The following is a 14,424-nucleotide window of genomic DNA, read 5'->3' as shown; positions in this document are numbered from 1 at the left end:
TAGAATAGAAGTACTAAAGTGTAAAGGGAATATAAACAAAAGTAAGTGTAATATATTAGAGTGACTGGTAATCATTATATTTACACACATCCCTTCAGAAATCAGGTAGGGATTGTATTTAGGGATGTAAAAGTTTGTGAACCACTGCAATAAAGAAGTAGTAGGTTTAGAGAGTTCAATTCCTTATACAGTAGTGGCTCTGATATCAATAATTAGTAGGATTTGGGCAGTTATCTCCTTATGCAGTAGGGGATCTGATATCAATAATTAGTAGGTTTTGGGCAGTTTAGCTCCTTATGCAATAGGGGATCTGATATCAATAATTAGTAGGGTTTGAGGTTCAGTTCCTTATGCAGTAGTGGATCTGATATCAATAATTAGTAGGGTAAATAATTAGTAGGGTTTGAGGTTCAGTTCCATATGTAGTAGTGGATGTGATATTAATGCAGGTTTTGGCAGTTCAGTTCCTTATGCAGTAGTGGATCTGATATCAATAATTAGTAGGGTTTTGGGCAGTAGTGGCTCTGATATCATTATTTAGTAGGGTTTGGGCAGTTTAGATCCTTATGCAGTGGTGGGTGTGATGTCTTTGCAGTGGTGGTGTGCAGAGCGGTAGGTATAGTGGTGACCCAGCCTGGCTTTCCCTCAGCTGTAGGTGTGATCTTGCTTTACCTGTTGTTATTGGTTTTTCTACATATTATTTCAGTTATTTTTCATTTGATTTTCTAAGATCTTTGATTAAACTTTTTTTCTCTCTTAGTTTTTGTGTGCTGGGTTTTTTGTCTTGATTTTTGGATGTTTTTTAATTTATCTTGTATTATTGAGTTTTATTTATACCTTTTGACTTTGTAGGACTCATTATTGCAAACCTTTAAGTCACTCAATGAATTCCCTGGTGCAGGATTCATTGTGGCTGAGCTGAATGTTTTAACCCCTTCAGTACTGGGATGCATTTTACCTTGATATTTTGGGTGCAATTAGACAATTTTATTTACATTAGGGAGAGTTTAATGAGATCAGAAGATTAGTGGCCAGTCTTTACTATTTTAATCCCATACATAAGTATCTGAAGCTGTATAAAATTGCTAAATAGTAAGCAGAATAAATATGAAAATGCATCATGATACTGAAGAGGGTAACACTTATTTAACCCTTTTGACTTTGTGGCACTCATTATTGAAAACCTTTAAGTCAGTCAATTCATTCTCTCATGCAGGACTCACAGTGGCTAAGCTCCAGCAGTGAGGGGACCTTTCCGCCCTGCGACTCCCCAAGCAGAGGGCCATCCCCGCGTCTCACCCCGGCCATCAGCCCTAATGTGTCCAGCACTGTAGTGATAAGTGCTGGCCGGGGCTCACCATGGTCCTCTGTGGGAAGTCTAGACCCAGAGGATCCTTGCATGCAGCCCCTTGCCATTACCATCCCTGGCCCACCACCACCAACGCGTTCAGATGTGGCCCTTGTCTCACCATGTCCGCCCACCATTGCCCTCACGCCCATCACCGGCAATGTAGCAGGTGTCAGTCCATCTGGTGTCCCCCTGCGCCGTCACCTCTCCCCTGGTGACTCTGTAGATCCAATGCGGAGGAGGTCTGCGGAAGTCAGCCCTCAGACACACAGCCCCTGCCATGTCCCTCTTGGTGAGTACTCAGTTCCTCTGTATTGTGTTGGAGTGGCCAGCTAACTTCACTATATCTTCTCTCTTTACTATTTTTTGAAGGTGTTTAAAAGTTTATGATGATGAAGGTGTGTGAGATGAGTTTATGTATGGCTGAACTACATTACACCTTCTTTATTCCTTGTGGTGTTGTGGTGTTTTGATGGCACTATTATAATTTTTGCTCACTTCTAACTGGTGTGTCATGAGATGCACTCTTTTTATTAAGGTGTTTAGAGGTTTATGATGACACTGTACCTTCTCTTTTTATTCCTTGTGGTTGTTATGGTGTTTTGCTGGCACTATTATCATTATTGCTCACTTCCAACTGGTGTGTCATGAGATGCACTCTTTTTTTTAAGATGTGTAGAAGTTTATGATGGTGAAGGAGTGTGGGATGAGTTTGTGTGTGGTTGGGTGGGTGGGAAGGTGCATCTCATGTCCCAGTGTACACAGTCTTGCTTGTTTTATCCTTAAGGTGATTTGGTTTTCAGTGTCTTCAATAGTTGCCTTGATAAGTTGGTATTTTCTTCAGTGTATTTGACTCCTTGGAAACCTGACTTATTTTTTATTTGTTTTAGTTTTTTTATTGATTTGCAACTCATTTGACATTTATTTGATCTTAATAGGCATTTGTATTAGCTTATGACTTACGGGATCATTTTAGCGTTCATTGTCAAGATATTGGTTCTGTTGCCACCTGAAGGTCAGACATAGAGTGTGTGTACCAGATTCAATGCATCAGACAATGGCATGTATTCTGAAACACATTGTTCTTTTGCCCATAGTTTTTTTTTTTTTTTTTTTTTAAAGGCCACACAGGCAGTTTGAAAGATGTTTGTTATGATATTGAAAATTTACAAAACTATTCGTAGAACCTTAAAAACATACTTAAGAACCCGAGATAACTTAATTGATTTGTAATATTCTAAGGGATGTATCTACCATTATTGATGCTGAAAACTTTTTGAACTATTAGCTGAACCATAGAAAAAAAAAAAAAAAACACTTGACAGTCTCAGTGACTAGTTGTGTTTTGAAGAGTTTTTCTACCATTATTGATACTGAAAATTTATTAAACTATTAGTAAAATCATAAAAATACTTGAAAACCCAGGTAACTTTATGTAATTAGTTGTGTTTTAAAGAGTGTTTTTACCATTAATGATACTGAAAACTTTTTAAACTATTAGTCAAATCATAAGAACACTTGAAAACCCAGTTAACTTTATGTAATTAGAGTCGTTTTGAAGAGTTTTTCTACCATTAATGATACTGAAAACTTTTTAAACATAGCCGAACCATAAGATCACTAGAAAACTCCAGGTAACTTTATGTAATTAGTTGCAATTTTAAGTGTTTTTTTACCATTAATGATACTGAAAACTTTTTAAACTATTAGTCAAATCATAAGAATACTTGAAAACCCAGTTAACATTTTGAAGTGTCTCTACCATTAATGATACTGAAAACTTATCAAACTATTAGTGGAACGATAAAAAAACACACTAGAGAACCATAGTAACATTCCCTAGAGCTAAAATAAACCAGATGTGATGAGACGCTGAGGTGTTTGAGAAGACGTCTAAGTGAAAGTGAAGTATTAATAGCATTCATTTCAGCAGGTAAATATTTTCAGTACCAGGACGTGTTTTCATATTCATTATTGTTACTACTCGTATTTTGGCAATTTTATACAGCTTCAGAAACATATGTGTGGGATTAGTGTATTAAAGACTGTGGCCATTAATCTTTTGACCTCCTTAGATCCTTCTGAATCCTAAAATTGCTTAATCACACACAAAACTCAAGGTAAAAGTGTGTCTCATTACTGAAAGGGGTTAATATTTTCAGTACCAGGACGCATTCTTATATTCATTCTGGCTACTATGACAATTTTACACAGCTTCAGGAACATATGTGGGTGATTAGAATAGTGAAGACTTAAGCCATTAATCTTGTGACCTTCATAGACCCTTCCTAATGCAAATAAAATCGCTTAATCACACCCAAAACTCAAGGTAAAAATACGCCTCAGTACTGAAGAGGTTAAGGTATGTGTGTCAAGGCACGAGAGGAAGGAAAGCTTAGAAAGAAATGTTTACAGGTATGTTGGGTACAAGTGCACGACCTCTAGAGAAATAGGACAGTGAGAGAGTACGTGAGAGAAAGAAAAGAATGGAGAGAGACAGGGAGGGAGGCAGAGAGGCAGGTGGAGGAGGGAGGAGGGTAGCAAGAGGATCAGAGCATGCAAGGAGGGAATGCAGGGACAAAAATAGAGACTTCTGACGTGCTGGCCATCCCCTCTCGTACAGTCATCAGATATAGACAGACAGACAGACAGACAGACAGATGGATATTCAGACCAGATTTTTAGTGGCATGGATTGTCTCAGTGATTAGTTTTTGTAATTTTGAGTGAAATGTTGGGTTTTTGAGTGATCGTTTTTGGGAATGGTGGTTTAATTCAGTGGTTTTGTTCAGTTTTTCTATTTTCTTCACACTTTTCATTGCTTTAAGTCTGAATTGAAACTTCTTATATAAAAAAGAACTCGAATATTTACTTGAATTGGGTTTTTGAGTGCTAGTTTTTAGGAGTGGTGGTTTAATAATTTTTTTTTCATTGCTTTTTGTCTGAATTGAAAGCTCTAATATTAAAAAATTAGAAGCTCCTTTTTGTTTCTATTTTATTGTTCTTCTTATTCTCCTTCCTTCTTTCTCTTTCGTTTTCTTCCTTTGTCCTTTTTTTCATTTTATTTTATTGTTTTCTTGTTTTCATTCAATCCTTCATTTTTTTTTATCTTCCTTTCTCTTTTTTCTTTACCTATTCAATTTTATTTTTTTGTTTTCTCTTCATTCTTTCTTTTCTTTTCTTCTTTTGACCTTTTTATTTTCATTCTTCTTACTTTCCTTCATTCCTATTTTTTTCTTTTTCCCTTTTTTTCATTACCTATTCGATTTGTTTTATTTTTCTTACTTTCCTTCTTTCCTTCTTCTTTTCCCTTTTCTTCCAGTACCTATTCAATTCTATTTTATTTTTCTTACTTTCCATCCTTCATTTTTTTCTTCTTCTTCCTTGGTCTTTATTTTTATCACCCATTCCTTCATACAGTTCTTCATTAATTTATTCCATCCATACATTAATCTCGTATACGTACAGATCTATATTGCCAAGTTGCTGTGAAGATTTTCCCCACTAGTGTCTATAGCAAGAACTTCACTCCACACAGTACATTGTAAAGCTCAAATGTTCAAGTGTCTATTGCCACATTCCTTCATGCAGTTCTTCATTAATATATTCCATCCATACATTAATCTCGTATATCTATATTGCCAAGATGCTGTGTAAATTTTCCCCCACTAGTGTCTATAGCAAGAAGTTGACTCCACACAGTACATTGTAAAGGGCTCCAATGTTCAAGTGTCTGTTGCCACATTCCTTGATACAGTTCTTCATTAATTTATTCCATCCATACATTAATCTCGTATACGTACAGATCTATATTGCCAAGATGCTGTGAAAATTTACCTCCACTAGTGTCTATAGCAAGAAGTTGACTCCACACAGTACTTTCGAAATGCTCCAATGCTAACGTGTCTATAGAAAAAATAGATCATGTATGATTGAAATTAAATAAATAACCGCAAAATGATGAAAAATAAGTCTTACTGAGAAAAAAAAATGTCTTTCGTTTTAGAGGCGTTGCATTTCAGTATAGCTCGACCCTCACAAGGTCAGTGGTGGTGGTGGTGGTGGTGGTGCAGCTCATCACCGCCCACCACCACCACCACTACCTCCATCAGCGAGACGACACCAAGAGCCTCCGTGTATCGTATCGTGTCACTATTCTGTGTCTTGGATCTTGTTGCGTCCTTGAGATGGCGTGTGTCAGACCCCCCCCCCCTCTCTCTCTCTCTCTCTCTCTCTCTCTCTCTCTCTCTCTCTCTCTCTCTCTCTCTCTCTCTCTCTCTCATTTCTTTCTTCATTTCTTTCTTGTTTCTTTCTTTTTTTTTCTTTTTTCTTTCTCTCTCTCTCTCTCTCTCTCTCTCTCTCTCTCTCTCTCTCTCTCTCTCTCTCTCTCTCTCTCTCTCTCTCTCTCTCTCTCTCTCCACAAGAGTACGTATTAAAAGCGTGGAGAGAGAGAGAGAGAGAGAGAGAGAGAGAGAGAGAGAGAGAGATGATGGAGATGATGGAGAAATAGGTGCTAAGAAAACGTGACCTGAGAGAGAGAGAGAGAGAGAGAGAGAGAGAGAGAGAGAGAGAGAGTGATACCGGTACCAAGTTTCACCTCCACCATTGCCAAGAATGCTCCGGCTCAGATTTGTACACACACACACACACACACACACACACACACACACACACACACACACACACACACACACACACACACACACACACACTAGTTCCCCTTATTTCATTTCCTCGAGAAGTAAGATAAGAGTATTTAGGTCTCTCTCTCTCTCTCTCTCTCTCTCTCTCTCTCTCTCTCTCTCTCTCTCTCTCTTTTCTAGATTCTTTCCTCCCCTTTGGTGAAATCACACTCTATTTACACACACACACACACACACACACACACACACACACACACACACACACACACACACACACACACACACACACACAGTCGCTTCATCCTTTGTAGTGTAAACCGTGGCACTCTCTCTCTCTCTCTCTCTCTCTCTCTCTCTCTCTCTCTCCCTGAACTGAAAACATACCACCAGAGAGAGAGAGAGAGAGAGAGAGAGAGAGTTTATGTGAAGAAAAATTATTGCATACCTATTAAGTTAACATTTTCTGAACCTTTGTGTGGTGAGAGAGAGAGAGAGAGAGAGAGAGAGAGAGAGAGAGAGAGAGAGGTTGGGAAAGATTCGAAACATTTTTGCTAACTAAATGTGTTAATCCTCCTCCTCCTCCTCCTCCTCCTCCTCCTCCTCCTCCTCCTTCTTCTTCTTCTTCTTCTTCTTCTTCTTCTTCTTCTTCTTCTTCTTCTTCTTCTTCTTCTTCTTCTTCTTCTTCTTCTTCTTCTTCTTTACTACTACTACTACTACTACTACTACTACTACTACTACTACTACTACTACTACTACTACTACTACTATTTTGGCACATTTCCGTCGTGGTGATGGTTGTGGTGGTGGTGGTGGTTGTGGTGGTGATGGTGGTGGTGGTGGGTAGTAACTGTCATGGTTGCAGAACTCTCCTCTCTCTCTCTCTCTCTCTCTCTCTCTCTCTCTCTCTCTCTCTCTCTCTCTCTCTCTTGTTCCTTGTCTTCCTTTTTCTTCTATTTTTCTCCTTTATTATTTTTATTTTCTTTGTTTTGTCAATTTTTTTTTCTTTGCTTTGATTTTTTCTTTCTTATCTTTCGTTGGCCATTAATCTCTCTCTCTCTCTCTCTCTCTCTCTCTCTCTCTCTCTCTCTCTCTCTCTCTCTCTCTCTCTCTCTCTCTCTCTCTCTCTCTCTCTCTCTCTCTCTCTCTCTCTCTCTTATCTAAATCGTCGTCACTTGAGTACACACACACACACACACACACACACACACACACACACACACACACACACACACACACACACACACACGTACGTCTTTACCCCCCACTCGCTTCTTACACACACACACACACACACACACACACACACACACACGCGCGCTCAGACAGACAGTTACACTCACACGGGCGGGAGTGAGAGGAGGCTGGGAGAGAGAACGAGAGGGTAGTGCGCGCGTTGTATATGTGTGCGCGCGTGTCTACCTAAAAGCTTCCCTCGTCGCGTGTATAATTTTGGAAAACACTGAACACACGCACATGATAGTGTACGTGAGTGGGTAAACTGTGTGTGTATGTGCCTGTGTGTGTTGGTGGTGGTGGTGGTAGTGGTGTGGTGTGAGTGGGTCAGCTAACACCTCTATACCTTGCTCCTTACCTGTGTCCAGCCACTCACTCACTGGAGGAAGGCAGTCACGGGAGGGAAACTTGAGAAATCGTCTTTATTAATCTTTCTTTTGACTTTCGAAGGGAGGAAAGGAGGAAAATGAGGTGATACAGAAAATGGAAGTAGTTTGATGTTTGAAAGTAAGAAGGAAGGAGATAAAGAGGAAGTGATGAAAAAAAGTATATAAATAAAATGAAAGGAAAGAGCGATAGTTTGTAAGGGAAGAGAAACAAGGAAGTAACGAGGAATTGATAGAAAAAAAATATATATGAAATTGAAATAAGTAGAATTTTGGAAAGGAGAAGGAAGATAACGAGGAAGTGAGGAAAAAAGTAAAAAAAAAAAAGAAATACAGGAAGAAGGAAGAAGAACAAGGAAGAAGTGACTTAGAAAATAATTGAAGAAGGATAAGGAAGGATGAAGATAACGAGGAAGTGAAGAAATAAGGAGTGTAAAGAAAGGAGACAGGAAACGAACGAAGGAAGGAATTAAGGAAACGAAAGAGGGAACAAAGGAAACCAAGAAGGAAGAAAGGAAGGAAGTGAAGGAATGTAACACTAGTGGTGGTGATGGTGGTAGTGGTGGTGGTGTCGTGAAATCATTTGATAAAGTTACCACCCGTGGCGCTGCATGACCCCGATTTGGTGACGCTGTGAATCATTTTATCACTTCACCTCAGCGCTCTGGACTTTCAATTAGGTGGAGTGAGTGCGTCTGTGCGTCTGTGCTCGTGCGTGTGGTGTGGATGGTGAAGAGGCGAGGTGGAGAAACAGACGCGTTGGTGTTGGTGGTGGTGGTGGCGGCGGTGTTGACTAGTGGTGTTGAGCGTAGAGGCGATAGATGATGCTAGCCTCTAATAGTGATGTTGGGGAGTGGTGTTTGTGTAGTTACTGTGTCCCTAAACTGGAATCACCACCACCACCCCCACCTCCACCACCGCCACTGCCCTTACGCCACCACCACCAGCACCACCACCACCCACACCAGCCTCTACCACTACCACCGTCACCATCACCCCCTCCCCTCCCTCTGTGGCACTACGAGGCGAGCTGTAGCACCCTGAACAGCATCAGCAGCATTAGCACAAACAACAGCACCAGCAGCAGTAGATTCGTGGCTTTCCACACGCCAAGTTACCCTACCACCAACACCATTTCCTCAACCACCACTACACCGCCGCTCCACCAGTACCACCACCACCCCTTGCAGCCTCCACCACCACCACCGCCCCTTCGCCAGCACCACCAGCAGCGCCTCAACCAGGAGAGAGTTGAGGAAGAGCCTTACGAGATGAAATTGTCCTCTGAAATGGCCGCAGCTTTCCTTCTCTCTCTCGATCTGCTTCACCCACGTCACCCACAACGGAGGGTCATCCAGCAGGCACTCAAAGCCGTCTGTGAGTGAGAGAGAGAGAGAGAGAGAGAGAGAGAGAGAGAGAGAGAGATCTATTATTTCAATTTGGTGGTTTTTACGTTCAATGATTATGATTTAAAAAAGTTTTCTAGTAGAGAGAGAGAGAGAGAGAGAGAGAGAGAGAGAGAGAGAGAGAATATGACAAGGGTAAAGAGAAGTATAGAGAGAGAAAGGAGAGGAGAAATGGACAGGGAGATAAAGGAGAAAGGAAATGGTGAAAAAAGGAGAGAGAGAGAGAGAGAGAGAGAGAGAGAGAGAGTTTTCTTTTATCTTTCTTTAATTCTTACGTGGATCTAATTTTTCTGTTTTCTTTTTTTTATCTTCTCATTTTCTTTCTTTGTTATTCTTTGCCTTGTTAGTTTGTTAGTTTGTTTGTTTTCCTTTGTGTTTATCGTGTCATCTTTTTCGTTTTTCTCATTAATATTTTAGTTAGGTTTTATTTTTACTCCTCCTCCTCCTCCTCCTCCTCCTCCTCCTCCTCCTCCTCCTCCTCCTTTTTACCCAGGTCTAAGTGACAAACTGAGAGACAGACAGACTAACAGACAGGAGGCTTACGAAGGGATGGCAAAAACTCAGACAGGTACACCAGAAAGGTAAACAGGAGTCGAGTAGGGGCGAGTTTACACACACACACACACACACACACACACACACACACACACACACACACACACACACACACACACACACTCACTCACTCACTCACTCACTCACTCACTCACTCACTCACTCACTCACTCACTCACTCACTCACTCACTCACTCACTCACTCACACACACACACACACACACACACACACACACACACACACACACATGGAAGTTGATTCGGTCGTTTTGTTGTTATTATTATTATTATTATTATTATTATTATTATTATTATTATTATTGTTACTATTATTATTATTATTATTATTGTTGTTGTTGTTGTTGTTGTTGTTGAATGCGAGATCACTTTTTCTTAATACAAAATTAAATAAAAATACCTGCTTTGATGCGTGTGTGTATGTGCGTGTGCGTGTGCGTGTGTTCGTGTTTCGTGGCGCAGTGGGTAACATGACTGGTTTGCATTTAGAAACGCTCTTCTTTCTCACCACGACTGTTTTCTAAGGCCACAGAGATGACTAGCGGGATTTTCAAGAGTGTTTCTCCAGTTAATAATGTAGAAATCTTGTCACTCTGCTTCTAGAACCGTAAAAACACCTTAAAAAACTCATGTAAATTCAAATAGACCCTTTTGAAATAGTGAAGGTGAAACATAGAACTGTTTGAGAATACCAGCCATTGTCTATAGTTCTTTCCTGCATCTCTTCCCTATTTACTATTTTTCCTCCTTTCTCTCTTTCGTTAGCGTTTCAAATTGGCGCTTTTACTAATCTTACGTTGTTTTTATCCATTGCATCTTTGTGACCCCTTTACAGCTCACCATCTCAATCTCTCTGTCTTCCCTTTGATCGCCTTCCTTCAGTCCAGGATAGGGAACAATAGAAGTCACAGTTAAGAGTGGGCAGGGAACAGGGCAAGATTAAGTGTGTGAATGCTGGTGGTCTTGCGGGAAACTATTGTCTTGAGAAATGGCTAAACGCTATTGTCACTTTTTACCGCTCAGTAGCATTTCCTCTGTGTTCTCCACCTTGCCAAGATTAGAAAGCGTACATTGACTGTTGGCTGGTTAGGTTAGCTTAAAGATTTACGCATAAAGACTTCCTAACCGTGGTAAATGAATTGAATTGGTGTTTGTAGGGGAGTTACCAATGCGATTAAGTCATTCAGTGTTCTCTCTGTGTGTTTCCGCATTGCCAAGATGAGAAACCGTTGTGTTCTTTCTGTTTTAAGCTCATATTCCCAAACACTTCTGTCCACCATTTCGAAAGGCTGTATTTAAATTCACAAGCGTATTTAATGGTGTTTTTACTGTTCTAGAAACAGAATGACAAGATTTCTACATTATTAACTGAAGAAACACTTTTGGAAACCCCGCTAATCATCTCTGTGGCTTTGGAAAACAGTATGAAGAGAGAGAAGAATGTTTTTAAGGCTGTTTTTAAGGTTCTAGAGACAGAGTGACAAGATTTCTGCTTTATTAACTGGAGAAACACACTTGAAAACACCGCTAATCATTTCTGTGGCCTTGGAAAACAGTCGTGCTGAGAGAGCGAAGCGTTTCTGAATACATATCTTAGATAATTCATTTTTATTGTATTTTTGTAACTTTGATATGAAGAAGCGATTGGGAAAAAGTTACTACGTTCTCTCTCTCTCTCTCTCTCTCTCTCTCTCTCTCTCTCTCTCTCTCTCTCTCTCTCTCTCTCTCTCTCTCTCTCTCTCTCTCTCTCTCTCTCTCTCTCTCTCTCTTGGGTGACTGACAACCAATGAGGTGAGGGAATGGAAGGGTGAGGGGAAAGGAGGGGGAGGGGAAAGGGACATATGCATGATGGCAGGCGCCCATTCCTCCCCCCTCTCTCTCTCTCTCTCTCTCTCTCTCTCTCTCTCTCTCTCTCTCTCTCTCTCTCTCTCTCCTTCCTTCCTTCCTTCCTTCCTTCCTTCCTTCCTTCCTTCCTTCCTTCCCCTTCTTCCTATCACGTATGTATCCCTCCTCCTCCTCCTCCTCCTCCTCCTCCTCCTCCTCCTCCTCCTCCTCCTCTGCCCTCAGTTCCCCTCTCCTCTCTCCTTTCCCCTTCCTGGAACCTTGCCAACATCGGGTTAACGCGAACCTGGCCTCCTCCTCCTCCTCCTCCTCCTCCTCCTCCTCCTCCTCCTCCTCCTCCTCCTCCTCCTCCTCCTCCTCCTTTCTTCATCTTTCACCCTTCCTTCCTCTCTTTCCTCTTCCCTTCTCCATTACCACGTCTACTCTATTACACCACCACCACCATCTCCTCCTCCTCCTCCTCCTCCATATCTTATCTTCCTTGCCCTTGTTTATATTTTGTACCCAATTTGACCTCGTTAAACACACACACACACACACACACACACACACACACACACACACACACACACACACACACACACACAGAAAGGGCACGCGCGGCACGATGATGGGGCCTTCCTTACCCATTATGAGGTGATCGGATGGCGCGGCAGTGTCCGGGATGGGAGAGGTGAAGCATAGACGAGCTGTACTAATTGTAAGGGGAACGTTGTAATGATGCTGGAGCGGAATGGAGCTTTACATATTGAGAAGTGTGTTATTCATTCTCGTTCCTTGTTGTGGGGAGATTACTGGTTTGGGTAATGCGTGAAGGTAGAAGGAAGAGGGGAGAGGGTAGAGGGGAGTGAGGTGTTTTTGGACATGTTTTGATGTAGAAGGGAAAGAAGTAGAGGATTTTTTAATAATTAAGGAGAAAAGCGCGGGAAACGTTTGAGAATTGAATAAAATGTGTGTTTTTGACGTGTTTTGATGTTGTGAAGGGAAAGAGAAGAGTGGTTTGAATAATTAAGGAGGAAAAGAGGGAGAGATGTTTGAGAATAAAATAAAATAGTGTGTTTTTGACGTGTTTTGATGTTGTGAAGGGGGAAGAGAAGAGTGGTTTGAGTAATAGAAGGAAATATAAAGAGTTTTAAAATAGAATACAACATTTTTTCTTTTTTGATACTTTTAATGTTATAAAGAAGGATATTTAACCCCTTCAGTACTGGGACACATTTTTACCTTGAGATTTGTGTACAATAAGACCATTTTATTGACATTAGGAAAGGTCTATGGAGGTCAGAGGATTAATGGCCACAGTCTTCACCATTCTAACCCCCAACATGAGTTTCTGAAGCTTTATAAAATGAAAACGCGACATGCTACTAATATTAATGCTTCGAAATAACAAGGGCCTCCGTGGTACAGTGGAACCATGCGTGCTTTGGGGTCCGAGGTGTCTCCAAGTGCACGGGTTCGAATCCTGTCCACGGTCAGAGTGTAGATTGGGCTTCCTCATCTGGGACAAGGGTATTCCTAGCGGGTGGGGTTTCAGATAGGAGGTACCCCCAAAAAAATCCCCTTTAGCACAGAAATTCCCGTGAAAAACCCACATGGTATAAAAAAAAATATTAAAAAACAAGCAATCTATTTTTTAATCTTGTTTATATGGTGAAGATATATTAAAACTCATTTATTTTGTTGTTTTTTATATTAGGGAAGGAATTTAATGTGTTAATATAATACCCAATATATTTTCCCCCCATGGTTAAATATTAAGGAAATAATGACGCGGTTTAGAATAACTAGTTATGTGTTCTTATATTGAGTGACTAGTTGGGTATTCAATGTAACGGTGTTGATATTGGGAGTTGAAGAACTAAGCCTTTTAAGATAATGACCAATATTTTTTTTTCTCGTGTTTTGATATTGGGGGAAAGAATGCTGAGAGAGAGAGAGAGAGAGAGAGAGAGAGAGAGAGAGAGAGAGAGAGAGAGATTTTAAAATAGTATAGTAATTTTTTTTAATGTTTTGCTATCAAGAGAAAAAAAAATAAATTTGTTATTTTTTTTTCGTCCTGATAGAGAAAAAAATAACGAGGAATGTAAATCACGCTGATGGTTCCTCCTCCTCCTCCTCCTCCTCCTCCTCCTCCTCCTCCTCCTCCTCCTCCTCCTCCTCCTCCTCCTCCTCCTCCTCCTCCTTCTTCTTCTTCTTCTTCTTCTTCTTCTTCTTCTTCTTCTTCTTCTTCTTCTTCTTCTTCTTCTTCTTTTCTTCTTCTTCTTCTTCTTCTTCTTCTTCTTCTTTCTACTTCTTGTTCTCCTTCTTCTTGTTCCTCCTCCTCCTCCTTCCTCCTCCTCCTCCTCCTCCTCCTCCTCCTCCTCCTTCTCCTCCTCCTCCTCCTCCTCCTCCCTTCTTCCGTTTGTTGACACATTTCCTAAACACACTCAAAGATATGGTGACTTGGCAATAGTGACACAGAAACGGGTAGGGCTGAATATAATGGTGATATGGTGATGTAGAGATGATGGAGCTCATAATGATGGTGCTGTGATGACGTGAAGGTAATTGAGACTTGCAGGAATGGTGAAGTGGTGACAGGGATGGTTAAGACTCAGTGTTGGTGATTTGACGTACAAATGGCTGGTGGGAGTAATGGTGCGTGTGATGGAGTTTTGTAGAAGCGGAAAAGAGGGAAGGGGAAGAGGGAGGGAGGGGAATAGGTGGTAAAAGAAGAAGGAGGAGGAGGAGGAGGAGGAGGAGGAGGAATATAAAGGAAAGCCAAACAGCAACAGACCTTTTCGTCCTTTCAAGGCTTTTCGGTAGCTTCTTTTAACTAGCTACAGGGAAGAGAGACAGGGCAGTATACGATTAGGAGGAGGAGGAGGAGAGAGAGAATGAGAGAAATATACAAATAATAAGAAAGATTAGATAAAATTATGGAAGTGAAAAGGAGGAGGGAAGGGGAAGAAGAGAGAGAGACAGGTAACAGAAGGAGAAGGAGGAGGAGG

At 40.9% G+C, this 14,424-nt stretch overlaps 1 protein-coding gene and 1 long non-coding RNA gene across 7 annotated transcripts in view; both read left to right on the top strand.

The window, feature by feature from the left end:
- LOC123504455 (mitogen-activated protein kinase kinase kinase 7-like) overlaps positions 1–14,424 on the top strand; it is a 47,619-nt gene that overhangs the window by 10,107 nt on the left and 23,088 nt on the right. For all 6 annotated transcript variants that reach the window (XM_045254976.1, XM_045254977.1, XM_045254980.1 and 3 more), the window contains one exon: positions 1,217–1,640. In XM_045254976.1, coding sequence (XP_045110911.1) covers positions 1,217–1,640 — 424 coding nt within the window. The remainder of the gene's footprint in view (positions 1–1,216; positions 1,641–14,424) is intronic.
- On the top strand, positions 7,193–7,725 carry LOC123504459. The gene is made up of 2 exons (XR_006674840.1): positions 7,193–7,471; positions 7,674–7,725. It is a non-coding gene; the product is annotated as an uncharacterized LOC123504459 (long non-coding RNA).

The sequence above is a fragment of the Portunus trituberculatus genome, chromosome 16 (assembly GCF_017591435.1).
Source record: "Portunus trituberculatus isolate SZX2019 chromosome 16, ASM1759143v1, whole genome shotgun sequence".
Taxonomy (NCBI): Eukaryota; Metazoa; Arthropoda; class Malacostraca; order Decapoda; family Portunidae; genus Portunus; species Portunus trituberculatus.
The sequence above is the reverse complement of the archived record's forward strand: the minus strand, read 5'-3'. Positions and strand labels throughout refer to the sequence as shown.